At 38.9% G+C, this 26,948-nt stretch overlaps 1 protein-coding gene across 1 annotated transcript in view; it reads right to left on the bottom strand.

Annotated features, from left to right (window-relative positions):
- ROS1 (ROS proto-oncogene 1, receptor tyrosine kinase) overlaps positions 1-26,948 on the bottom strand; it is a 122,374-nt gene that overhangs the window by 77,639 nt on the left and 17,787 nt on the right. The window contains exons 6-17 of the mRNA XM_047759759.1: positions 23,832-23,980; positions 23,035-23,173; positions 19,016-19,217; positions 18,284-18,360; positions 16,698-16,820; positions 16,347-16,531; positions 15,496-15,593; positions 10,683-11,179; positions 8,640-8,852; positions 7,805-7,915; positions 6,343-6,521; positions 4,007-4,198 (exon numbers count right to left, since the gene is read on the bottom strand). Of these exons, the coding sequence (XP_047615715.1) occupies positions 4,007-4,198; positions 6,343-6,521; positions 7,805-7,915; positions 8,640-8,852; positions 10,683-11,179; positions 15,496-15,593; positions 16,347-16,531; positions 16,698-16,820; positions 18,284-18,360; positions 19,016-19,217; positions 23,035-23,173; positions 23,832-23,980 (2,165 nt within the window). The remainder of the gene's footprint in view (positions 1-4,006; positions 4,199-6,342; positions 6,522-7,804; positions 7,916-8,639; positions 8,853-10,682; positions 11,180-15,495; positions 15,594-16,346; positions 16,532-16,697; positions 16,821-18,283; positions 18,361-19,015; positions 19,218-23,034; positions 23,174-23,831; positions 23,981-26,948) is intronic.

Raw genomic sequence — 26,948 nt, 5'->3', positions numbered from 1 at the left:
GTTTGTGGAGTTTTTTCCTGTTGTTGATTTCCAGTCATGTAGTGTTGAGGTCAGAAAAGATGTTTTCAATGTTCTTAAATTTGCTGAGGCTTGTTTTGTGGCCCAGAATGTGATCTGTCCTAGAGAATGTTCTGTGTGTGCTTGCAAGAATGTGTATTCTGCTGATTTTGGATGGAATGTCCTATAAATATCTATTAAGTCCATCTGGTCTAATGCATCATTTAAGTCCTGTGTTTCCTTGTTGATTCTCTGTCTGGATGATCTATCCATTGCTGTAAGTGGGGTGTTAAAGTCCCTGCTATTATTGCGTTATTGTCAATTTTTCCTTTTAAGGCTGTTAGCAGTTACCTTATATATTGAGGTGATCCTATGTTGAGTACATATATTTGCAGTTCTTATATCTTCTTGGATTGATCCTTTGATCATTATTTAATGTCCTTCTTTGTGTCTTATAATATTCTTCAAGGTCTATTTTGTCTGATATGAGTATTGCTATTCCAGCTTTCTTTTGATTTCTGTTTGCATGGAATATTTTCTTCCACCCTCTCACTTTCAATTTGTATGTATCCCTAGAACTGAAGTCTATGTCTCTTGAAGAGAGCATATATATGGTCTCATTTTTGTATCCATTCAGCCAGTCTATATCTTTAGGTGAGGCATTTAATCCATTTACATTTAAGGTAATTGTTGAATTATTGATATGTATGTTCTTATTGCCATTTTATTAATTGTTTTGGATTTGGGGTTTTTTTTTTTTTTGGTCTTTTTTCTTCCCTTCTTCTCTCTCTCTCTCTTTTTAATCTTTTTTAGGGCTGCACCCACAGTACATGGAGGTTCCCAGGCTAGGGGTCTAATCGGAGCTGTTGCTGCTGGCCTACACCACAGCCACAGCAATGTCAGATCCAAGCCGCATCTGTGACCTACACCACAGCTCATGGCTATATATACTCTCTCTCTCTCTCTCTCTCTCGCTCTCTCTCTCTCTCTCTCTCTCTCTCTCTCTCTCTCTCTCTATATATATATATATATATATATATATATATATATATATATGATTGTTTTAGGTTGTTGGTCTCTTAATTGCATGTCCAGTATCTTGAATTTATACCCTTCTTTTCTCATAATTTCTCATTTTGGTAGCATATTTGTGTGTAGATGATTTCGTACCTTTACTATGTGTATGCCTTTACTGGTGAGCCTTGTCATTTGTAATATTTTTGTTTCTACTTGTGGCATTTTCTTTTACACCTAGAGAAGTTCCTTTAGTATTTGTTGTAAAGCTTGTTTAGTGGTGCTGAATTCTCTTAGCTCATGCTTGTATGTAAAGCTTTTGATTTCTCCTTCAAATCTGAATGAGAGCCTTGCTAGATAGCATAATCTTAGTTGGAAGTTTTTTCCTTTCATCATTTTAAGTATATTGTGCTACATCCTTCTGACTACAGAGTTTCTGCTGAAAAATAAGCCAATAACCTTATCAGGGTTCCCTCGTATGTTGTTTCTTTTCCCTAGCTGCTTTCAATATTTTCTCCTTGTCCTTAATTTTGGTCAGTTTGATTAATCCATGTCTCAGGGTGTCCCTCCTTGGGTTTATTTTATATGGTACTCGTTGTGCTTCCTGGATTTGAGAAAGTGATTCCTTCCCCGTGCTCAGAAAGTTTTTGGCTATTATCTCTTCAAATATTTCCTCTATCCCTTTCTCTCTCTCTTCTCCTTCTGGCACTGTAATACAGATGTTGGTGTGTTTAACATTGTTCCAGAATTCTCTTAGATTGTCTTCATTTATTTTCAATCTTTTTTCTCTTTTCTGTTCTGCATTGGTGACTTCCACCAATCTGTCTTCCACCTCACTTATTCGTTTTTCTGCCTCCTGTATTCTGCTGTTGGTTCCTTCTAGTGAATTTTTTATTTCAGTTATTATATTTTGCATCTCTTCTTGCTTAATCCTTAAATCTTCTATTTATTTTCTCAGTATTTCTTGTAATTTATTAATCTTTGCCTCCAGTTTATTTCCAAGATCTTGAATCATCTTTACTCTCATCAGTCTAAAGTCTTTTTCATGGAAGTTTGTAATCTCCAGATCACTTAGCTGTTTTCTTTGTTTTTTTCTTGCTCCCTTTTCTGAGTCATAATTCTATGGATTTTCATTTTGTATAGATTTTTGGTGTGGTCTCCTTTTTGCAGACAATAAGGTTGTAGCCTCTTTTGCTTCTGATGTCTGCCCCCTTGTGGCTGAAGTTGGTATGGTGGCTTGCTGCAGGCTTCCTGATGGAAGGGACTGCTGTCTGCCCCCTGTGGGTGAGCCTATGCAGTATAGTTACTTTTCAGTCTGTGGGCCTCCTGCCCAGCAGATATGGGGTCGCCTGTATATCATGTAATTACCCCTCCTACCATCTCGTTGTGGCCTTCTCTTTGTATTCTGAAATAGGATATCTTTTTTGATAGTTCCAGTCTATTTTGTTGAAAGTTGTTCAGCAGTTGGTTGTAATTTTGTTGTTTTTATGAGAGAAGGTAAACTGCAGTCCTTTCTACGCCACCATCTTAGTCCCATCTCTCTGATACTATTATATTAAAATCCTTTTACAAAAATAAAATTTTTTTCTCCTAACATTTTTTATGGAGACATAAAAAATATACTTTCTTTTTATTTAGACTCAGGTGGCTCCAAAATAGAATTAAGGAATCTTTTCATTATTTGACAGGAGTGATTAATCTCAGTCTGGTGTGTAAATTTCCATTTCTTTTAAATATCTGTGTTAGAATCTATATATGCAAATGTTAGGAATTGTATCCAATATATCCTATGAAATCAAGGGTCAAATGACTCAGCAATTTGTTTGTTTGTTTATAAATGATATGTCTGTGTTATGTATATTTTATCTCATTGACAACAAAAAAAAGGCTAAAAAATAAGAAATTTTTAAGAATTATCCTAGATAGAAATAGTGTGAATAGGTTATTTCTGCTTTTCTTTTGTAATTTTTGTAACTTCTTAATTTTCTATAGTGGCCATATATTATGATGATTAGAAAAAACAAAATTCAGAAATTTAGATGGATATCTAGAGAGCGACTAAATAGGATCAAGAAGAATAGATATTGCTTCTAGAAGCTGAGGAAGTAAAAATAACTTTTGGAACCATTTCTATATCAGTGTATTTTGTAGTATGAGCTTCAAAATAATGAACTCAACTATTGAGCAGTTACCATGTGCCTGGAACTATTCTCACTACTTCCCATGAATTATCTCATTTAATGTTCACAACAAACCTAAGGATAGGACAATTGGTAATATTCCCATTTTTCAGATAAGGAGACAGACATAGAGAAGTCAAATAACTTTCCTAGGAGTTACACAGTTTTTAGAGCAGTCAATACCAAAAATTGATTGAAAATAATAAAACACCTAATCATCACAAAATAAGAAGCTCTAAAATATCAAATAGAATTCCTAAAAACTATAAAAACAGACAGAAATTAAAATGCTCCTGGAATTCCCTGGTAGCACAGTGAGTTAAGGAGCTGTTGTTGTCACTGAAGTGGCTCAAGTCTCTGCTGTGGCACAGGTTCGATTCCTGGCCTGGGAACTTCTACATGCCATGGATGCAGCCAAAAAAAAAAAAATGCTCTTAAACTGTGAGTCTATTCAAGATAAAGCAAACTATATAAATCTCCATATTATGTTTTAATTTACTTAATTAATTATGACAATCAAATACAACTTAGAGAAATTTTGGTTATACCAAGATCTTACCATAACAGTATTTCCTTTCAGTTTCTACCTGAATGACTCACAATAAGCAGAAACAATATTATCATAAATATACAATAGCACTATTTAGCATTATTAAATTATCAGATCTTTTTTTTTCGGCCACACCCATGGCATGTGGAAGTTCCCAGGCCAGGGATCAAACCCATGCCTTTGCAGAAGCCTGAGCTGCTGCAGTCAGATCCTTAACCCACTATGCCACAGCAGAAACTCCCAGATCTTATTTTTAATATGTCACCTTTTTCCCAGAAAACCAAGGCTGTGCCTGTAGTATAAGGGAACTTTCCCCATTTAGCCTGGTACTTTCAACCGAATAGAGTGTGGTCCAATAGAGATATCCACCAACTGAGTCGACCACCATGTCATTCACCAACAGCTTCACGTGAGTCACAATGTCTGTGTGTCCTGTCAATACAGACTGCCTTTGTATCTGTAAAACAAATCATAAGTCGGTTAATGATTTTCAAATGGCATTGTTATTTCTGAATAGTTTATTTCAATAGTCAGTTACTGCATTAACCTCTTCATTTGTCCAACCACAAATATTTATTGGTACTATGAGCTGGGGGGGTGTGCCTAGTCTTGGAAACATAACAGTTATGAGAAAATTACAAGTTATAAGGAAGCTTATTCCTTTTCATCTCTCTAAAAAGAAAAGGAGACACTTTTATTTTGAGTTAAAGTACTTGCTCTTCCTAATTATACATCCAGACAACCAACACATGCTAGATAAGAACGTATTTGATTAGACTCCCTTAAGGAAATGTAAACTCCTGCTCTGCTCTGTCACTGTATCTCCCGAATATTAATTACTACCATTATTGAGTACCTATTATGTACTAGGCACTGTTCTTTTTTTTTATTTTTAAACTATTAGCTCTTATAACCCTCATAATAAACTTAAAAAAGATTTCTATTTCCTATTTTTTCACAACTAGATTGGATTCAAAAAATTCAAATAATTTTTCATGGAGTAAAACAGTTTTATAAGAGACAAAGAAAATAAATACTTGAAACCAGTTTTTCTACTGCTCTTCCACTTCCTCCTCTAAAACTATTTTCAAACTAAACCCATTTTGGGGAGCATTCTCTGATTAACCCTATTCAGCTCTATTCTGAGTACAAGTCTGTGGCACTCATGAATTCAGACTGTACCATACTGCTTTTCTTCTAAATATACTACTCTGTATGCTGCCTCTATTAATTCATGAATGTATTTTTATGTCATCAAAAGAGCAGGGGCAAGTGGTGGTGGTTGCACAATGCCGAACATTCTAAGAACCACTGCATTTTCCTTAATCAAAGGGTGACTTTTATGGTACATGAATTATGTCTCAATAAAACCGATATATTTTCTATAAAGAGTAGAGACATGTCTATTTTCTTTTTATTCTCTATGGTGCCTATTCTCAAGGCTCTAAATTTCTTGGTAACAGACAATGAATAAAGAAATAAATAGACATGTGCCCCCCCGATGAGAAAATTATTTCTATACCATATTTCTTGATCTGTAAGACCAGTGGTCTCATCATCAACCAACCTTTTCTTCAACATGTACCCCCGCACAATGCACAGGGTGTCTTCCTCTGGCCCCAGGCCCACTCTCTGCCCTCTCTACCCTCCTCTGTTCCCCTGAGCCTGACATTGACCTGGCTCCCTTGTTCTCTGGCTCGCAGAGAGGGTAGCCAATGGAAATGACCAGTGGAAGAAGATCAGGGAGCAGAAGGAAAGAGGCAAGGGGGTGCATAAGTACCTCTGTATCCCTTCTCGCCAGACCATACATTTTGGCAGAGGCTGGTTTACATGTCAGCAGCTCTCCTAAAGCTACAACCCTCACCAAGTTCCTCCTTTCCTTTGTCCTTTATGCCTGAGGGTCATCATAACCTCCCATACTTGCCAGCCCAGGGCATGCTTCACCATCTGTTGCTCATTTTCCTTAGTCTTGTCCACATCTTTGAAAATGATCCCCTTACTTAGTTTCTTTTAATCAATGCCTTTGGAGTGTGCCATCTTCCCTAGGACACCAACCCCCAGTGAACATTTTAATATATTTATTTTAAGATACTTTCAAATATATATAAGTAATACACCAAATACTGATATAAAATTTCCTTTACACGTAAATACAATTTAATTAAAGTGAATAGGTTTAGAGACAAATATTAAATAAAGAATAACACAGGTGATACACGTGTATGAAAAAAATCATGAAAATGACATTCTAGTCACTGGAGTGGGTGGCATTGTTGAAAAGCATCCAGGAGTTCCCGTCGTGACGCAGTGGTTAACAAATCCGACTAGGAACCATGAGGTTGCAGGTTCAATCCCCAGCCTTGCTCAGCAGGTTAAGGATCCGATCCGGTGTTGCTGTGAGCTGTGGTGTAGGTTGCAGACGTGTCTCGGATCCTGCGTTGCTGTGGCTCTGGTGTAGGCTGGTGGCTACAGCTCCAATTAGACCCCTAACCTGGGAACCTCCATATGCCGTGGGAAGTAGCCCTCGAAAAGTCAAAAAAGACAAAAAAAAGAAAAAGAAAAAAAAAAGAAAAGCATCCAAAATGCCAGGCTTTAACTTACCACATATGTCTTTCCAGCCCAGTAGAGAAAGTGACCCAGCCACTCGAAAGCTAAAGCCCCTGCTCCTGCAATGTTGGGTATGTGATAATTCTCTGAGATGTCCATCCCGTTCAGCAGCCACATGTAAACATCACCTTTTGTGTCGCTGTAGTAGAGGCTGTTGTTATACCAATCCATGTCTCAAAACAAAGTGAATCGGTAGCAGTTACTTTTTCATGTATGCCAACGTAAACAGGGGGCATCAACAAGTCAGACATGCACCTCAACATAATGTTTCCGCAGATACTAACACAGATGTTCACTAGAGCCTAAGGAATCTGTCAAGAATGCTTCAATAATGTTATCCCCAAATCTTAATCAGTTAAAGTAGAGATAGGGGTTCATTGAGCATCTCCTCTTTGCCAAACATTGTCCGGGGCACTTTTACATGACTCACTCAACTCTTTAAACACAGCTCTGAAGTGGAAATCATCCTCATTTTTGACATGGCAAACCCAAGACTCAGTGAAATTATCTATTCTGCCCAAGGCCTCACAGATAAAAAGGGGAAGAGCCCAGAGTCAAGCCAATTTCAAAGCATCATTCTTTCCATTAGTACCACACTACCTCCTAAGTCCAACTCATATGTTGGTCAGAAATGCTGTGGTGTGTTTAATGGCCAAAGAAATCAAATGAATAAATACTTATAGAAGAGGCTACCTTCGGAGTTCCCGTGGTGGCGCAGTGGTTAACGAATCTGACTAGGAACCATGAGGTTGCGGGTTTGGTCCCTGCCCTTGCTCAGTGGGTTAAGGATCCAGCGTTGCCATGAGCTGTGGTGTAGGTTGCAGATGCAGCTCGGATCCCGCGTTGCTGTGGTTCTGGCATAGGACGGCGGCTACAGCTCCGATTCGACCCCTAGCCTGGGAACCTCCATATGCCACGAGAGCGGCCCAAGAAATGACAAAAAAAAAAAAAAAGAAGAGGCTGTCTTCAAGCAAGAACACTATTATACCATCCTAGAATGAAGATTTCACTGCATTGTCTTCTAGGCAAAATTACTCACTTATTCCTTAATCTTCTCTGTCACTTGATTTAGAACTTGACATAGCTGTTCTGTGCTCTGGTTTTATAGCAAACTCATAATAAATTACTTAACTATAGCTGTCTTCATGAACAATATAGGCTGTTATTGTGAGACGACAGTGACAGATTAAAATACACGAGAAGTATATCAAAGCCTCCCTGAAACGGGCATAAATCATTAAATAACCTCACATTCTGTGAAATAATAACTAGCATTCCTTCTGGAGAACTGACATTTTCTTAATGGTGTCACTGGCAGTATAGTTCAGCCAATATTTTTTTTCTTTCATTATTGACCTAATACCAAAACACTTGATTCTTTTGATCTGTTGAATAGCTCAGGAAGTCTTAAGAGTAGAGATCTGTCATGCGAGTATACAGGGGACTTGGTGTTTACCTGACACGTTTCCTATATCAGAGGATAAGAATTCTCCTGGACCAAAGCTGTTTAACGGTTTACTCCAAAGCCCATCTTCTTTCACAGCCATGATAAATGGTGGCTCTGTAGCTGTTTGGTTAAAAGACAGGGAAAGAAATATCACCGAAGGCAGATTTTAGATATACATGTTATACCTTAGTTTTCCTTTATAAAGTTAGTCAGCATTTTGAAAAATATTCTGGAAGGATATGAATAATTGTATCTACTTAAAAGAATTATCCATCATATTGAACATACTTTCTGATTTTTATGTAAATATTTGAAGTTGAATATGAGCAGAAAGGTGTGGTGATGTTGTCGCCATAGGAATAGCACCATCATGGCAAAATTTTTTTTTTTTTTTTTTTGCTTTGGCTATTGGTTGCTATGGTCATATTCAGAATATCTGAAAGCAATTGTGATAACAATGGTAGTAAAATGGGTCAGTCATCTTTCCATTTTATTTCAACCAAGACAGTAGAATTCAGCATAATCCACAGCCCCTCAATTGCTCTCGCTGAGATGTTCAGAGTTGAAGGAATGCTACTGCTTAATCAACCATGAGAAAGGGGGAAACCATGAAGAAGAAGCAAATTCTATAGTTTGTTCAAAAATATCTTGGATAGCTTAAATATAAATATCACACAGTGATTTATTGCTTTCCTAGTCTCAGATAATACACATACGCAGAGGTCAGCCCACCCTCATTCTAATTTTTTTACGGTATTGAAGGTGAGGAATTTCAAAGGACACAGGGAAAAACCCCTTTTTTTTTTTCTCAGCATCACTCCCTAAATTCCAAACATTTTCTCACCTGGTACCAGGGTAGTTCCTACTGAGGGCTCTGACCAAGGGCCTGGTCCCTTGGGAGAACTTGCTCTCACAGAAACCTTGTATTTTGTAGCACTCTGAAGGTCATGGACATTAAGGATGGTCCCACTTATGTTGGAGAAAACATAAGTGGTTTCAGGAAAGTCTTGGGTTGATACTTTCACTTCATAGGTCCAGTTTTGCCAGGCAGAAGGGCCTAATCAGAAGAGTGAAAGAGAATTACTGACCAGGAGTTCTATCAGCAAGGGCAAATAAAGGACAGTCCTTAGGCATATCTGTAGTTTCACCTTGAGTGGAAGGATAATTGGGAAGTAATGCCTGTCACCCCCCTCATCTCCAGGAATTTTGATGACATGACTGGGACTGCAGCCATTCCACCCCCTCATTTTGTCCCATCAAAGGAGAAAACATGCAGAATTCCCACTGTGGCTCAGTGGGTTAAGAATACCACTAGTATCCATGAGGATGCCTTGCTCAGTGAGTTAAGGATCCAGCGTTGCCATGAGCTGTGGTGTAGGTTGCAGATGCAGCTTGGATCTGGTACTGCTGTGGCTGTGGTGTAGGCCAACAGCCGCAGCTCTGATTCAACCCCCAGCCCAGGAACTTCCATATGCCATGGGTGCAGCCCTTAAAAAGACAAAAAGAGAAAGAGAGAGAGAAAGAAACAAGACATGCCCAACAATCAGGGCCACTGTTCCTTTGTCAGTGCTGTATGACTGGCTGCATAGAATTATTCGGGGGGAAGGGGGCAGGGACAGTGTTCTGTACAGGTGCCTAATAAATAAATGCTTAATGATGAATCTCTAGTATAATTCCCAGGGTTAGTAGAGTATCTCCCTCCTAGGAGAACAAACAATAGAAAAAAATTATTTGGTTTATTCATTTATATCCATCTTTGAGATACACAGCAAACAGGCATCATTAACTTAATCTTAAAGTAAACATCAGCCGATGTTTGCTCAATACTCTAGGGGACCAGGACTTGGCCAACTGCAGCCCACAAGCCAAATCCGAGCCACTGCCTGTTTTTGTAAATAAAGTTGTCCAGGAACACAGCCATAGTTACTGATTTATATATTCTCTGTGACTGCGTACATACCCACAAGAGCAAAGTTGGGTAGCTATACCAGATAACCATATGACTCACAAGGCTGAAAGCATTTACTATCTGGTCCTTCCTTTATAGAAAAAATTTGCCAGCTTTTGTGCTAGATACTGTTCTAAACATTCTACCTATGCATCTTAAATTAGCCTGTATGACAATCTCACAGAAAGATGTAATTAATATTTTCATTTTCCAGTAGTGGAAACATGCACAAAGTGGTTAAGGAACTTGCCCGGGTGATTCTGCTTATAAATGGCAAGACCAGCCTTTGAATCCATGCAGGCTGGCTCCAGAGTGCACCTGCGTACCCACCACACATACTGCCTCTCCAGAGATGAAAATTCAAGCCCAGTGACTCAAATTCATGCAAGATCTCCATGGGTACAAAATCTCCATGGAACCCAAGGGCTCCATCCCCCTGGATAATACATTCCCTCAGACTAGAATGTCACAGCCTGGTTCCAAGAAGACACTCAATAAATGTTCCAACCATTCCATCGGAAGAGACATGGGACACATAGAGATTCTCTTAATGCAAAACTAATAAATGCAGAATATGTAAACACTGTGTGTGAGAGAGAGAGGGAGAGGGAGAGCGAGTGCGCTGAGTACTGCTTCTGGTTAATGACTAAGTAGTCACATGTGGGCTCTTAAAACTGAGTTGCAAGGATGTCTTTGTGGCAGCGGGTTGAGGATCTGGCTTTGATAGTGCTGTGGTGAGAGTTCGACCCCTGGCCTGGGAAATTCCACATGATGGGAATGTGCCAAGAAAAAAAAAGAACAAAAGGAAGGAAAGGAGGGAAGGTGGGAGGGAGGAAGAAAGACAAGTTAAAAAACAACATTGAGTCACAATGTCAAGTGGGTCAAGCTTTCCTCTCCTTCCAGCCAGGCCAGTCTCCAGGCTGGGGACAGGACACTCACTGGCTCCAATGGCGAGGGCGGGGGCCTTCCACTGTACCAGGGCCTGGTGGGAGCCGAAGAGCACGGAGAGCTGCTGTGGGCGGCTGGGCAGCGGGTGCGGCTGGGTATATGAGCCAAAGATGACCAAGTTGTCAAACCCAAACTCTTCTATGTGACTCAGGTCACATCCCACGATGAACTCATTAAAAGATAGAGAATCCTGTTGGAAAACAGCCTTGCCATCTGTGACCAGGAAGTCGTTGTTTTCACAAGCAAAGCTCTTCACGTCCATAAAGGGGACTTGAGGTAGGACAAGGTGGGATGCAGAGCCATCCAGAAAGGTTGACATAAAGACTTGGAGGGTGTCGTTGAAGTAAATGATACGCTTGGACTGGGGCTTGACTGCAAAGTCCTTTAACATGCTGCTCTGCACAACACGCACAGCTTCCAAGTCCCAACCAGATGGCCCGGGGAGATCAACTCTGTAAATGCCGTCTCTCAGGAGATAAAAGATATACCTGATGTAGGAGCAAAAGAAGCCCCATATGAGTCAATGCAAGGATGCTTAAGTATCAAGGCCTCAGCCCATCATTTTATCCTGTTGGGCAATCAGCACCAAAATATCTCCAGAGTGGTTAAGTACAGGGTTTCCCAAGGTGCAATCTGGTAAAGTTATTTACTAAAGATGTGCTCTATTCATTTAAATTAGAAGTTGGAACACTGGAAAATTCAGCCTTGCTTATAATGCTTAGTCTCCTAATTACTATATATGACTTGTTTAAGAAATCAGAATTTAAGAACAGAAAGGGTACAGTAAAGATTTTCTAATGAAATCTACTCTTAACGGAAAGCATACTATATAAAAATTATATGACTGAACATGTTATTTATTATAAAACACTCTTCCTCAAAATACATAAATTCTTAAGTCTAATTCTGTCAATAAATATTCCCATGAATTGTGAGTGACAAAATGGAAGAAAGAGAAAACATTTAAGCCATTTTTTTAAAAACCACACAGCTGTTATTTTACACAGTCATTATCTAGCAATACTACTTTGTATTTGCAGGATACTAAGCTTTTAAAAAATATTCACAATTGAGTCAGGCAGTAGGGCTACCATTTTACAAAATCATGAAGAAATAACAATTGGGGGAAAGGGGCCAGTGGAAAAATTTTGAAAAAACACCTAATTTGGAGCCAAACATCATTGTAATGATACAGGTGAATTTTTTTTCTTTTTTTTTAAATTTTTTATTTTTAGGGCTGCACCCATGGCATATGGTGGTTCCCAGGCTAGGGGGTCTAATCAGAGTTACAGCTGCCAGCCTATGCCACAGCTACAGCAATGCCAGATCTAAGCTGCATCTGCAACCCACACCACAGCTCATGGCAATGCTGGATCCTTAACCCACTGAGCGAGGCCAAGGATTGAACCCACAACTTCATGGTTTCTAGTTGGATTCGTTTCCACTGAGCCACGATGGGAACTGCACAGGTGAATTTTCAATAATGAAAATAATGAAAAAGAAAACACTGCCAAAATATTTCATTGATTAATGAATCTATAAATAGAATTTTAACTAAAACATAAAATTATTAATTTGCATGTAGCTAATTTAGAATTTGCAATCATGGACAGAGACATTGACAAAAGTATATTTTTGCTTAGTAAATCTTTCTTCTTACAATCCTATGCATTGGCTGGATTCCAGCTTTTCATCACAACCATCAAATCATTTTTCCTGTCTGGCTTCATCTCACTTTTATTCTCCATGATGACTATTCCAAATTTACCAACATGCTCAAGACTCCTGGGTAGACTAATGCCCTGAGATGTAAACTCCATGTTGAGACATGAACTGAAAGTTCTTTTTCTTAAGAAAACATTGTAGCCTATGAAAAGCAGAAATAACTTGGCTTCTAACTTCCTTTTTTGTTTCCCAAATTCAAAACTGTTAAGGGAATTTGAAGGGATTTCAGAAGATTATAATTCTTATACCTAAGCAGGAAAGAGGGCAAATCTTTAACCCTCATTGACACTTTGGAGGGGAAGGAAAAAGAGAAGGAAGGTAAGGAGAGCTGGATGTAGGAAGGGAGAGGATGGAGGTGAAAGGGAGAAGAAGCAGAGATGAGGGGAGAGGGAAGAGATTTATCATAAAGTACAAACTCCATGAGTGAATGATTCAGTGGTACAAAATAACAAGATAAAATTTTTTAAACAGAAGAATAAACTATTTCATCCATCTGAAATTCTTTAGGAATACTATATACAAAGGTTGGCTTAAAGTTGTAATTTTAACAGAAACTCTGTCATTATATAGGGAGATGATTAGAAGACAGGCCCTGAAGCAAGAAGTCAAATACCGATTCCAGTGCAAAATAGATGCATGACCTTAGGCAGTCAATAAATTAACCTGTGCTTTGCTTTCCTCTCTATAAAACTGGGATAATAAAAGTACCTACCTCACAAGGCTTTACAAGGACTAAATAAATTATTGGCAGTAATGCACTTAGAAACACGTATCCGAGTTCTTGTCATGTCTCAGCATAACGAACCCAACTAGTATCCATGAGGACATGGGTTGGATCCCTGGCCTTGCTCACTGGGTTAAGGATCCAGAGTTGCCCTGAGCTGAAGTGTAGGTCGCAGCTTGGATCTGGCATTGCTGTGTCTGTGGCATAGGCCAGTGGCTACAGCTCCATGTTTCAACTCCTAGCCTGGGAACTTCCATATGCTGCGAGTGTGGCACTAAAAAGACCAGAAAAAAAAAAAAAAGCATATATCAAGTGCTCAATAGATATTAATTATTATTGTTCTATTTTCTAGTCACATTTCAAAATCTGTGCACAAATCAGTTTTATCCTAATGGACAAAAGAGCCACCAAAGACCTCATTGAGATGTATTTTGAGTGATTGATTTAATGAATGAAGTTCCTTATCCTCAGAATGAGTCATTTTGTGTAACTGCCAGCAACAAAATTTATTTCACAGGATCTTAGCCTTTTACAAATGAAGAAAATAATATCCAAAGAGTCCAAAGGACTTGTCCTACATCACAAGGCTTAAAAAAAATTCCGTTAACTCAATAATTCATTCAAACCTAGGACATTAAAATGTATATATAATAAATTATGAAAGATATGAATAGAAAATCTTGATTTTTAAATCATTAATGAGCAAGAAAGCCAATTTGTGAAAGATAAAAAGTGTTATGGGCTTTTTTTTTTTTTTCATTCAAAATGAAAACAACTTTATCCCTACAGGAAAGAAAAATGTTTAGTCTTACAAATACTGGCCTTGCTTATTAGTTACCTGTAATTAGCTGGTCATATTTCAGAAATGATAATCCCAGGGTACTCCCTGAAAGCCTAGTGGTTAGGATTGGTCACTTTGGAGTTCCCATTGTGGCTCAACAATAACGAGATAACGAACCCAACTAGTATCCATGAGGTTGCAGGTTCAATCCCTGGCCTCACTCAGCTGGTTAAGGCTCAGGTGTTGCTGTGGTTGCTGTGAGCTATGGTATAGGTCGAAGGTACGGCTCGGATCTGACAGTTGGTGTGCCTGTGGCTTAGGCCAACAGCTGCAGCTCTGATTCAACCCCTAACCTGAAACAACCATATGCCGTAGGTATGGCCCTAAAAAAAAAATTTCTAGCTCTCACCATCACAGCCTAGGTTCAATCCCTGATCTTAGAACTGAGATCCCATATCCACCCATTGCAGGTCGAGGCCAAAAAAGCAAAACACCGAAATAACTTTTTTTTTTTTTTGCTTTTGCTTTTTAGGGCCACACCTACCACACATGGAAATTCCCAGGCTAGGAGTCACATCAGAGCTGCACGAGCTGGCCTATGCCACAGCCATAGCAACGCAGGATCCAAGCCTCGTCTGCGAACTACACCACAGCTCACAGCAATACCAGATCCTTAACTCAGCGAGTGAGGCCAGGGTTGGAACCCATGTCATCATGGATACTAGTCAAGTTCGTTACCACTGAGCCACGACCAGAACTCCAAGAACAATTTTTCTTTAAAGGAAAAAACAATAACCCCAAAATAACTTGCTTTGTTTTCATCCTTCACATTTATGAGCATTTGGACTCATATAATACATTCACAGTGAATACCTTATTTCATCCTCAAAATACCCCAACTGGGTATTACTGTCTTCTCCATATGGATGGGTAAAGCAAACCTCACAGATACTAAGTTACTTTCCTGAAGTTCTACTCCAATTTCGCCTAACAACTAAGCTAAAATGTGTCCATTTCCTTTGTGGCAGGGGGATAAAATAGTTATTTGTAATGCAAACTACCTTGTTATTAACCATCACTTTGTTTCCTAAAGTGGATGCGGACAGCATTCTCTCTAAGCTAGAATCCTGATAGATGTGCTGACCAGTCCAATAAAATGAACTGGCGCTGAATTGCTCAGCAAAAGAAAATGGTGCAATGAAAAGATGAACGAGAGGTAGGAAAGGCTTCTCATGGGGAATACTGAGGGGAAAATAAGACCCTGAGTCATGCATAGAGTAGTGACAACTCCAAGACTAGAACCCAGGTCCCTGTGTTGAGACAAGAGGTCTTTCCCCATATACCGCCATTTTGCGAAGGAGAAACAGAAAACTACTTACCTAGAGAAGCTGTGGATCAAGTTTGAAAGAAATTTCCTTTTGGCTCTATAGAATGAAAACTGCCTGGATTTAATTAAATGTGAAGTAAGATATACGTGGATTGGCTTATCTGGTACTGGGATGTTATTAGCAAGCAAGTTTCCCCAAGATTCTTGCCAGAGGAAGGGAGTTCACATTTGCAAGGCTAACACTTACCCATTGTACGAATCAGCCACAATTTTTTGAGGTGCAATAATTGAGGGAGGAGTAATTTCCTCAGTGTTTGAGCAGTTGTCTAAATCACAGACGCATACCTAAAGAAAAGTGTATCAGCAGAATGAGTGTCTATATTCAATTTGGCCAATGAGTATTTCTTGAAAAACTGTTCTGTGCTTAGCATTTCACTAGTCACAGAGCACTTTTCTAAAACACACACACACAAAACTTTGAAAGCCAGTTCTTTACCCTATATCCTGATGTGTTTATATCCTCCTGGTATCCACGAAATACAAGTACCTATTTTCCTGGCTTGTGGAGGCACTCAACTGTTTTTAATATTTAAGCTGTATCCAAGCTTATGGGCTTCCAGCCATAGTGACTGTAACCAGGCTGTCCCTTTCAAAGAAGGAAACTTGAAACACAGCAAATCTGGGTCTTCTCAAAGATTTCAGTAAAACAATATTTTCAGAGATCTACTAAAGTTATCCATGGTGATTATATGGCTTAAAATGCTTACAGCTGATTTTGGCAGTTTCACCTAGTGATAATTCAGGTTACAGCACTATCTTATAAAAGATGAATTATCATTAGTATAAACTCATGGCTCTGAAAAATCACAATAAAGATGACTTAATGATAGGACAGGGCCAGTACTAGGTAAAATCTAGATCTTTCTAGAGACTAGATCAATGATTCATTGCTAACCTAGTATAAAACATAGTAAATACTCAATGAGTGTTTAATAATAAATATTAAATGAAGGGAAGAATTATATTTACTTGTAAATGTACCAAGATATGCATAAGAGTATCAGTATCTGGTTGTTAATTTTAAATTCTCAGACTAACCAGTTCATCCATGATGAAATACATTCTCTGATAAAGCCAGTCTATGGAGATGGAAGAAATTAATCCTGAACCTCTATAAAATATTTTCAGGTCAGACACATCAGACATGTCAGCAGCTTCCTTCATCCATATGACAGTTCCTTCAGAGAAATAAACAACTTGCTGGTGGACATTCACTGATATTCCTGGAAGAACCATGCAAACACATGAGGGTTATTGTATAGCAACCAGACAGAACACTTAACATGAAAGAGAATTTACATTTTTAATGTTTAATAAAGTGATTAACATTGAAGTCAAACTGGATCTTTTTTTTCCCACTAAAGGAACATTTTTCTCTGTTACACTCACCTGTAATATTACGGCGTACAGCATCTGCCTGAAGGCAATGTGCTTCATCTACTAAATGTTTTAAAGATCTCTTTCTCAGAGAAGTTTTCCTGGATAAAAAGAGCCACTGTTCCTCTTCTTGAACTAAAACAACAACATGATTTACAGACAGATAGACCAAACATAGTCACATTCACATGAAAAAAATCAATACCACCCTTCAATACAAGGGGACTAGCACGTGAAAAAGGCTGGTCAGATTTTCTCTGAAGGCACTGGGGTATTTTAACTGTGGTATAAATCACATCCTATGACCAGGGTGGGGAAGTGCAGGGTCAACGAAGCAGGATTTCTGTGTTATGTGCCCCTAAATGCCCTCAAAATAATGTCACATGTGGTATCCCTGTTCTCAACAGCCTTGCCCAAATAGGAGCTCAGCTCATCAACCTCAGCCATGGAAATATGACTGTTTGGTGGAGGTGGTGGAGCACAGGCTGGAGGGGGTTGTTGCATAACACACATATACAGACAGACAGACATTGGTTTTCTCCGTTTTGTTTTCAATTATCTCTCTCTTTGAGGCAGGAGAAAAGTCTGTAGAGGAGTAAAATTTGAGGACTGCAGAACTCTGCTTGCCCTTTTCTTCAACTGGAGACTGAGGCAGTGTACATTGATGAACATTTTTAGGCTAATTAGTAAACGTTATGCAATAATCACAGTAACGAGGACCTTAAGCCTGCTCTATATTTAACTCGCCCTTTGGATGCTTCTTGCATAACAAAAATACTTCTCCTTTCCTACAGTCTAGTGACAGCCAAAGAAACTAAAGGCTGGTGATGGATGATATTTAATACCCCCTGGCATAAGTGTGTGCAGATTCAGAGAAGGGCTGATCAAGCCAGCAAATGGGGTTCCTGTGAAAATAGAAAACGGACTCCTAGAATTCCGAATCTTTGTGTGTTACTCCAAACTCTTTTAACTAGCTTCCCCCAAATATTTCCAGTGCTTCTTAGAAAGCATCTTATTTTATTATTTTGCTCACAAGGGTGTTTTGCAGTAAGTATTCAGTCTCTCAGGGCAATTGTTAACATGCCAAAACCAAAACAAAAACAAAAACTTGCAAAATAATAAGAAAAGTTAATTTGGTAAATTGAATATTCAAAATGGTAAAATGTAACTTACTGAGTCTAGATATGTTTTACAACCTTAAGGAGACTGGAAGAAAAAGGTATCTGATCTGTATTACATGATGGTACATATATAAAGTGAGGATTAGGGCAGAAAGTTTAGGTGTGTAAATGTGAATCATAATCACTAATGATTTTAACTGAAACCAAAAGGTTGCTTGAGGCCATTTTTTTAACTCTTAAATTAAAAAAAAAAAATTTCAATGCTAATGTGAAATACGGTAACAACTTACTCCTACTTGTCAAACACTGGGACTCATTTAAAACTGAAAACTTACCAAGTACTCAAAAAGAGTATTTATCTGGGCAAAACAAGTAAGGTCTTGGGGAGCACCAGATGACCCAGGACCTCTACAATCTGAACCCACCCTCAAACCCTCCTCAGGTCCTCTGTAACAGAAGGCGCACCCAGGTCTGTACCTGCTGGGGATGAAGTGGTAATACTAGATTCTGCTTCTGGCCCCTCACCAACTTCATTTACTGCTGCAACAGAAAACCTGTTCCAAAAACGATTTGGAGAGTTGGGTTTTACATGGCATGGTGTGAACATGAGCCAAAAATAGAAGCAGCAATAACATTTCTATTTAAAGGATAAAATGGCAATGCTGGTATCTAGTTACTTGGTGCCACTGCTCAGCACTAAAATGACCATAAATCACATCCTTGTTTGCATTCCTCATTGAATAGTTCAGGGTCATGGAGGTCAAAAACTGAACTCTGTTATCTGCACGACCCCCATTCATGCCCTAATTTAAAGAGGTCTTGGTAAATGCTAGAAAAGCTAACAATAATAAAATAATCCCCTGAATAGTTAATACAAAAATATCATTAACAATATTACCTCCTTACTTTGTTTATGTTGGATTAAATAAAGAAATAATATTTAATGGTACTTATGATGTCTTTTTTGCCCATATTTGTATGTATCTCTGAATATAATAGAAATGCTTTAAAATGTTTTTGCTAAGGATGGTGTAATCTAATTAGCATACATACTTGAGGAAAACCACAATAACTTCAAACCAACAACAGCACAAAGTCGATGGGACTTATCAAAATACATTTAAACTCCTTTTTTAGCCATATTTCTTAAATAATTATCATGTCTGCCCACATGCTGGTTACATTTTTTGTGCACCACTTAATTCTTACCTGTAAGTGGTATTTGCTAGAGTGGAGTAAAACTGGAAACTGGTTCTCTGTGTCCCTGAATCTAGTTTTTGATTTTTGCTGATCAGCCTTAAGTTATAACCCAAAATAGGTCCACCTGGGAATTGAGGTGGAGCCCAGCTGACTTCCACTGTGTCAGGACTGGCGCTTTCAATATTCCTAATGAAAGGAGCAGTTTCAGGAACTGGAAGAGATAATAGTGACACGTGAACAAGAAATATACAGAGAAAATGTAAATAGGATAGGAAAAAAAGTCTTGTTCTTGTGTTGTTGTTGTTGTCTTTAGTTTTATTGGAGTATAGACCTACAAAGTTGTGTTATTTTCAGGTGTACAGTAAAGTAAATCGGTTATACATATACATATACCCATTCTTTTTCAGATTATTTCCATATAGGTTGTTACACAGTATTGAGTATACTTCCCTGCACTATATGGTAGGTCCTTGTTACTTATTTTTTTTAATACACAGTAGTGTGTATATGTTAATCCCAACCCCCTAGCTTATGCCCCCCTGCCATGTTTCCACTTTGTTAACCATAAGTTTGGTTTTGAAATATTCAAGTCTGTTTCTGTTTGTAGGTTCAAAAAGTCATGTTTTTGACACCTTAGCATAAATGAGATGTTTTTGTTAATATTCCCAAGAAGTGATAGAGGTAAGATGGTAATATATCTCTGAGCTGCAACCCTTGATCCCTAAATGGTACAAGGTAGATACTTTCCTAAGGAGTTCTTTCAAATGTTATTTTCCTCACTTCTAATTTATGCAATAAAATTGAAATTGGAAGCATGGAAATAGGATAAATATTCTAGGAAAAAAGTTGTTAAAAATCTCCAGAGATTGGGGTTCCCTTCGTGGCTCAGAGGTTAACAAACCCAACTAGGATCCACGAGGATGTGGGTTCGATCCCTGGCCTCCCTCTGTGGGTTAAAGATCCAGCGTTGCTGTGAACTGTGGTGTGGGTTGCAGATGTGGCTCAGATCCCATGTTGCTGGGTCCGAGACTATAGGCCATTGGCTACAGCTACAATTCGACCCCTAGCCTGGGAACCTCCACATGCCAGAGGTGCGGCCCTAAAATAGCAAAAAATAAAATAAAATAAAAAATAAAAAATCTCCAGAGATCTAAATGCATCAAAACATGGGACAGAACCAGGTTAAGAAGGAGAAGAGAATCTATAGCAGAACTGGAGTCAATAATTAACATGAGTTGAAGAAGACTGGAGCCTTTTCATATTAGAGAGCTGTGGCTGGACTAGTTTCAGCTACAGATAGGGATTTAGATAAGCCTGAATTAGAACAGTCTGCTTCACTTCTGCTGGCATCAGTTCTGCTGACCCAGACTGTACTTCTCTCCCCCCAGCTCCCAAGTTCCCTGGAATCCAGGCTGGCTGTGTCTTAGCAGCTTCCCTTCCCGTGCATAGGAGGAAAAGAGCATGCATCCACTAAACTAAGCATTCACCTGTAGACTTCAGGACTCACCAAAGTGACAAAGAACAGAAAGGAAAACAAACGACCTAACAGCCTAAGTTCCATCGATGTCTCTACCTGCTTTCCATACCTCCCCTGCCCGGAAACTATGGGGAAATCATACTATTTTGTCTCCTCTTTCCATAGAAAGACAGACAGTGATGTCCCTTTGCTTTTCAGCAGCCTTATCTCTCTCAGAACAATTTTGGCAACTGCCCTGCCTCACCCCTGACCCATTAGACTGGAGAGAAATGAGATAGTCAAGTCCTCACATTGGATGCATTTTTAAAGACCTTTTAATTGGTCTCTCAACCTTTCCTGATAGAGTTCCTCCCCAGCTTTTGGACCGAGCTTTAGCAAACACAAATATCATTGCATCCCCCCTCTGGTCCATGCACTCAGTCACCCTGGAGCAAGGAAATAGGAATCGCCCTCTCCCCCCTCACTGAATCAGAATCAGGATGTCAGAAAACCCAACTCTTAAGAGTCAATGCCCAGAAATCAGACTGTTATGATCATTATACAACTAAAGATGTGATAAATTCATTTGAGCAAAAAAAAAAAGAGTCAACGCCCAGACAGACATGATCAGCTCCACTTCAGACACATTACATGCCACCTACATGGCGAGCTGCAACTGTTGTCCAAATCTCCCCAGAAAAATCATACCTGAAAAGGCTGGTCAGGTTAGGCAAGGTAACCATTCCACTTGACTGAGAAATTATCTTCATAAGAGCCCTAATTAAAAGCCAGTAATACCATCTAAAATCATATATTCCTCCTGGAGTTCCCATTGTGTCTCAGCAAGTTAAGAACCCAACTAGTATACATGAGGATGCAGGTTCTATCCCTGGCCTCACCCAGTGGGTTAAGAATCCAGCATTGCTGGAAGCTGTGGCACAGGTCAAAGATGTGGCTTGGACCTGACATTACTGTGGCTGTGGTGTAGGCTGGCAGCTGCAGCTCCAGTTCAACCCCTAGCCTAGGAACTTCCATATGCTGCAGTGTGGACCCTCCCAAAAAAGGAAAAAAAAAATCGTATATTTCTCCTAGCTAAAAGAGAAAAGGGCCATAAGTCAATGAATGACAAAACAACCAACTTTATAAGTTTTGGTGAGGTTGTTAAAGTGATAAAATTAAAGCATGAGATGCTATCCATGGAAAGGACAGCCAGTACAAGTTCTGGAGCACCTGGAGGATATGTGGACTTGTATATCCAAAAAAAGACCCAGAAATCAAAGGCAAAACCTGCCTTGTTCATTACTTGGCTTTGACTACCCATAGACCCTGAACACACTATGTCTCCAGCACTGGAAGGTGTTCCAGCACCATTGGCGTGCATAAGCCACAGCTTTGAACAAAGAATGATCCATGTATTCTACTCTGATCTGGAAAATTTCAAACATGGCTCTGGGCCCACATCTAAGGCTCTAAGGATGGTCAGGGAATAATCAGGAGAGGTGGCCACACACATGTTAATGTCTAGTAAGCAAGAAGAGAACACTAATCAGGAAAGAGGGAAAATGCCCCAACTGGCTTCAACAGCTGTCCATCTATGGTTAGGTCCCAGGCCCCTTTCAATGTGAGGGTCTCTGCACACAGCTGAATCTCTAGAACTGAGGGGTAGTGATATCTGACATCTGGCTTGGAATGAGTCCTCTCAGATCCCCTCAGCTAATGCTGAGGGTGGGAGCACCAGGTAGCTTTCACTGAGTGTCTGCCCTAGGCATTCAACCTCCCTAAAAGGCTCTAGGCTTGAATTCTTTTCCTGGTATGGAAGTCACATCTTTGAAAGAAGAAATCAGAAAATGCTCTATGTGAACTATTTTTTAAATCATCTCTAATAAAATGTTAAAGTATTATAATTAGCTCCCAGCTGGTCTCACTATCTCTGTACTTTCCAATCTCTCATTCCTTCAATCCATTCTTACACATAGTTGTCAAAAGATTTTTTTAAGGAACACTTGAAGGAATTACTCTTCCTCTCTAAAACTTTCTTAGCCACTTAATGAGGCTTATTCTGACCACCTTATTCAATATACTCTCGATTTCTAAAGGACAGAGTCTGCTCAATTGGTTCCTCTAACCATAGCACCCTGCACTTTCCCACGTACAATTTATCTGCCTTATTCATTAGGTTTATGGCTTGGAATATTTCTCCTCCGGCAAGATGGGAGTTCTGCAAGAATAGGGATTTCGTTTTGATCACAGAGGTGTGTTGAGCACCTAGAACACTGCTTGGCACCTGATTAGGTACTCTTATTATTAGATGAGTCAATAAATCTATTTCTTTATTTAAAATAAAAATCAACTGAAACAGAGTTCCCTGCTGGCTTAGCAGGTTAAGGATCCAGCATTGTCACTACTATAGCTCAGGTCACTGCTGAGGCACAGGTTCAATCCCTGGCCTGGAACTTCCATATGCCACTAGCGCAGCAAAATAAATAAATAAATAAATAAATAAATAAATAAATAAATAAACCAAAGCTTTGTAATAATCCCTTCTTTCTTAAGCAACATGTGCATACCATACCTCCATAAGGATGAGTCCTATAACTGGAACTTGGGGGAGAATACAGTTGCAGCTGGGCTGTGAAGATCCAAACCACTCGAAAAACATATTCAGTGAAGGGATGCAGGGGCTCCACCACATAGGAGAGCTTGGACACGGCCTAGATCAAAGAGAGACCAAAAATCAGCATTTATAGAGCCAATACTATGTACTGTAACTCAGAACAAAGATTCATTTGCAGATGATGGGTGGCTGTCTGGATATGGGGGGTCCCAGGACCTGCCAGACCAGACAAAGGGAGGCCTGGAGCTTAGTGCTCACCCACCCCAATATCAGCCTGTGTAATTCACACTGAAATTCTTTCCTAATTCACAACTACACAACTAATGGATTCAATTATTTGGCATTTACCTCAAGGCTTTACTTTAATTTTCCATGTTAATATACTTGGTGTCTTGGGCCTCTTTTTCTCTGAACAAGCTTTTGCTTTCCTAAACGGGACTATCCTGGATGACCTCTCCACCCTAACGGGAATCGCTTTCGGCCAGATGCCCAGATAATGACCAATGATATGAGTAGTTGGTTATGTGAGGCTGTGCTAAAGGAATAGCATATGTATCAAATGATATATTTTTCTTAAAAATAAAAGGTTTAGCGTAAAGAGTAGCAGAAATTAAGGTTCATCTAATCCAACCACTTGTTTTACATTTGAATCTTCTCTAGACTGTCTTTATACTGATAACTATATGTAGTCATTGGACACTTTTAATAACTTGAAGGAAAAGTCTCTGTTTAGTTACATAGCCAGCCTTTCATACCTCAGTGTAAGTCCAGCTTCCAGGAAGTTGTGCATATTTCCACTGAACTATGTATTTTACTCCAGAGATGTTGGCAGATTTCCATCGTAACGTCACGCTATGGCTTCCGATGGAAGAAGCGAAGGGTGCAGTGGGGACGTCTGCGTTTTCTGGGGAGAACACAAGATTTCATTCACCTTACCCCTATCTGTCAAAGCAGGAGAGAGTGTATCTGCTTCATTTAGGACACTCAGCACCCTCTTGCTACATCTTGCCACAATAATTTACCTGAATAACTGATGCACATATTCAATTAGTTTATGTTTAAATCAGCCAGTTGGTCTGGCAGCTTTTTTTCCCCTATAGAAATTAACTGGTACCTTTGAAGACAGTTTTTTTACAGGCAAGCAACATGGAGTATTCTGAGACTGTGTGGTTTTCTCTTGCAATACCACTTCTATACAGGTTCGAAGGGTGAATGCCGAGGACATGTCTGGGGCGACAGAACCAACCATCCACTGCCTAGGACATGTATCGCAAGATATGTTTTAAATTTACAGTATATGTCTACAGTTATTGCCCCTCTTGTCACCACATTATTTTTTTTTACATGCAAGTAATTGTATTCCCAAGGATTCTGTATTCCACTGTTTTTATAGTGAAATATTTCATGACTTCTAAACATCAGCAACATTACTGTCGGTACACATAGTTATTGGTGCTATTCCCAGGCACTGTTTGAAGGGCTAGAATTCTAAATCATATGTACTACTGGGAAGAAATTATTTCACTTCGCTATTTCTATTTTCCAAAATCATGGCTACTTTAATGCATTAGCTTGCTTTTTTCAGAATTTTTTATTGTAAAATACACATGGCATAAAATTTACTCTCTTAGCTGTTTTTAAGTGGTATTCAGGACGTTTGTATTCTTGTGCAACCATCACCACCATCCATCTCAAGAAGTCTCTTCTTTCTTGCAAAACTGAAACTAACCATTAAATAATAACTCCTCATTCCTCCTCTCCCTCCCCTTCCCTAGGAAACCACCATTCTACTTTGTCTCTATGATTTTAACTACTCATAAAATTGGATCAAACCGTATTTGTCATTTTGTGATTGGCTTTTTTCCCCTTCAATATAATGAGCTCAAAATTGATTCACCCTATAACATATGTCAGAATTCCCACTCTTTTTACCTCTGAATTCTATCCCATTGTATGTGTATATTGTGTTTTGTTTATCCATCTATCCGGCAATGGGCATTTGAGTTGCTTCCACATTTTTGCTATTATGAATTCAATACAAGAATATAACATGGGTATATAAATATCTCTTTTGAAATCCTGCTTTCAATTCTTTGAGTATATACCCCAGAGTGGAATTGCTAGATCAAATAGTAATTCTATCTTTAATTTTTTGAGGAATCACCATGGTGTTTTCCACAGGAGTTATACCGGTTTGCATTCCCACCAACAGTGCACAGGGTTCCAATTTCTCCGCATTGTCATCAATACTTATAGTTTTCTGGAGGGTTTTTTTTTTTTAATAGAGTAACCATCTTCATGGGTGTGACCTTTGCCAGTGAAAAGTTGACATAATTCTAATTACTGTACATACTGAATCTGAACTAATTAAAATCTGTACGACACAATTACTCTATGACCCAGAAAAAAATAAAGCCATTGGTCATCTGAGAGTCTAGCCCACAGAGAGGCTTAGCACAACTAAGCACAGTTCTACTTTTCCCTTTTTATGGTGTGAGATGCTTACTAGCAAGGATTGGGATAGTTATGGGATACCTTAAAGAGGAGTCCAGTGATGGAGCTGTCAGTAAAGTAAGGAAGAAGAACCAGGAGGTATCAGAAGATATGCAAGTTGAGAACTGGGCAGAAGGGACCAGAGTTATATCAGGACAAGTAAATGTAAATTTCATAACTAAATAAAGACATATATTTCAAGGCCATGGTGATGCATATGGAAAAACAGAGGTAAAGTAGATTTATTCTAAAATATCAAGACAACATTGAACAGAAAAAGAGAAAGAGAAGCTAAACTGAGCTATATACTACTTTCAATACATAGCGGAGTAGATAAGAATAGCCTCTAGAATGAGATAACTGGGTTAAAATTCAAGTTATATTCCTCTCTGGCTGTGCAACCCCAAGTAAGTATTTACATGTGGGCATCATTTTTCCTTATCTATAAAATGAAGATGATAATAGTATTTATACCTCTGAGGACAAAAAGAGCTAAAACCTATAAGTTACTTAGAACTGTGCCTAATGCCTACTAAATAATAGCTATTTAATTTCACTGTATTATTAGCTATTATTATTCCCCCCATGTGGGAAACGGGCGTGGAGGGATCTAAAATGGAATAGTATACAGACCCACAGAAAAATAGACTAATACCAAATGTGTCAGAGACAAGCAGGGTCTTAAGGGCATGGACAAAAAGATTCATTAGAATGAACAAACAATACAGTCTGTAAGACACAAATGTCTTTTTTTTTTTTTTTTTTTGTCTGTTGTCTTTTAAGGGCTGCACCCAGGGGGCATATGGAGGTTCCCGGTTCCCAGGCAAGGGGTCTAATTGGAGGTACAGCTGCTGTCCTATGCCACAGCCACAGTAACACCAGATCCGAGCCATGTCTGCAACAATACCACAGCTCACAGCAACGCCAGATCCTTAAGCCCCTGAGTGAGGCCAGGTATCAAACCCACAACCTCATGGTTCCTATTGGATTCGTTTCCACTGCACCACAATGGAACTTCACAAATGTCTTATATTTAGACTTGGTACATCTTGTTTGTTAATGGTACATATATATTGATCCATAGTCAGTGAGAAATTTAAAATAAAATACTGATTACTTTTATTCTAACAGAAGTATATAATTAAGTTGGTAGTATAATTTTAGACTGTAAGAAAAGAGTATAAATCAAGGTTTCCCAAACTTTCTAAGTTCTGGCATCTTCAGTTTCTTAGTAACTTTTTCATGACTTCCTAGACCAAAAGAATCACCAAACAGTTCCATTTATTCAATATTATATCCTTTGTTGTTTTTTTGTTTTGTTTTGTTTTTGTTTTTTTTGTTGTTGTTGTTTTCTTTTCAGGGCTGCACCTACAGCATAT

This window comes from Phacochoerus africanus, chromosome 2 (genome assembly GCF_016906955.1).
Source record: "Phacochoerus africanus isolate WHEZ1 chromosome 2, ROS_Pafr_v1, whole genome shotgun sequence".
Taxonomy (NCBI): Eukaryota; Metazoa; Chordata; class Mammalia; order Artiodactyla; family Suidae; genus Phacochoerus; species Phacochoerus africanus.
The sequence above is the reverse complement of the archived record's forward strand: the minus strand, read 5'-3'. Positions and strand labels throughout refer to the sequence as shown.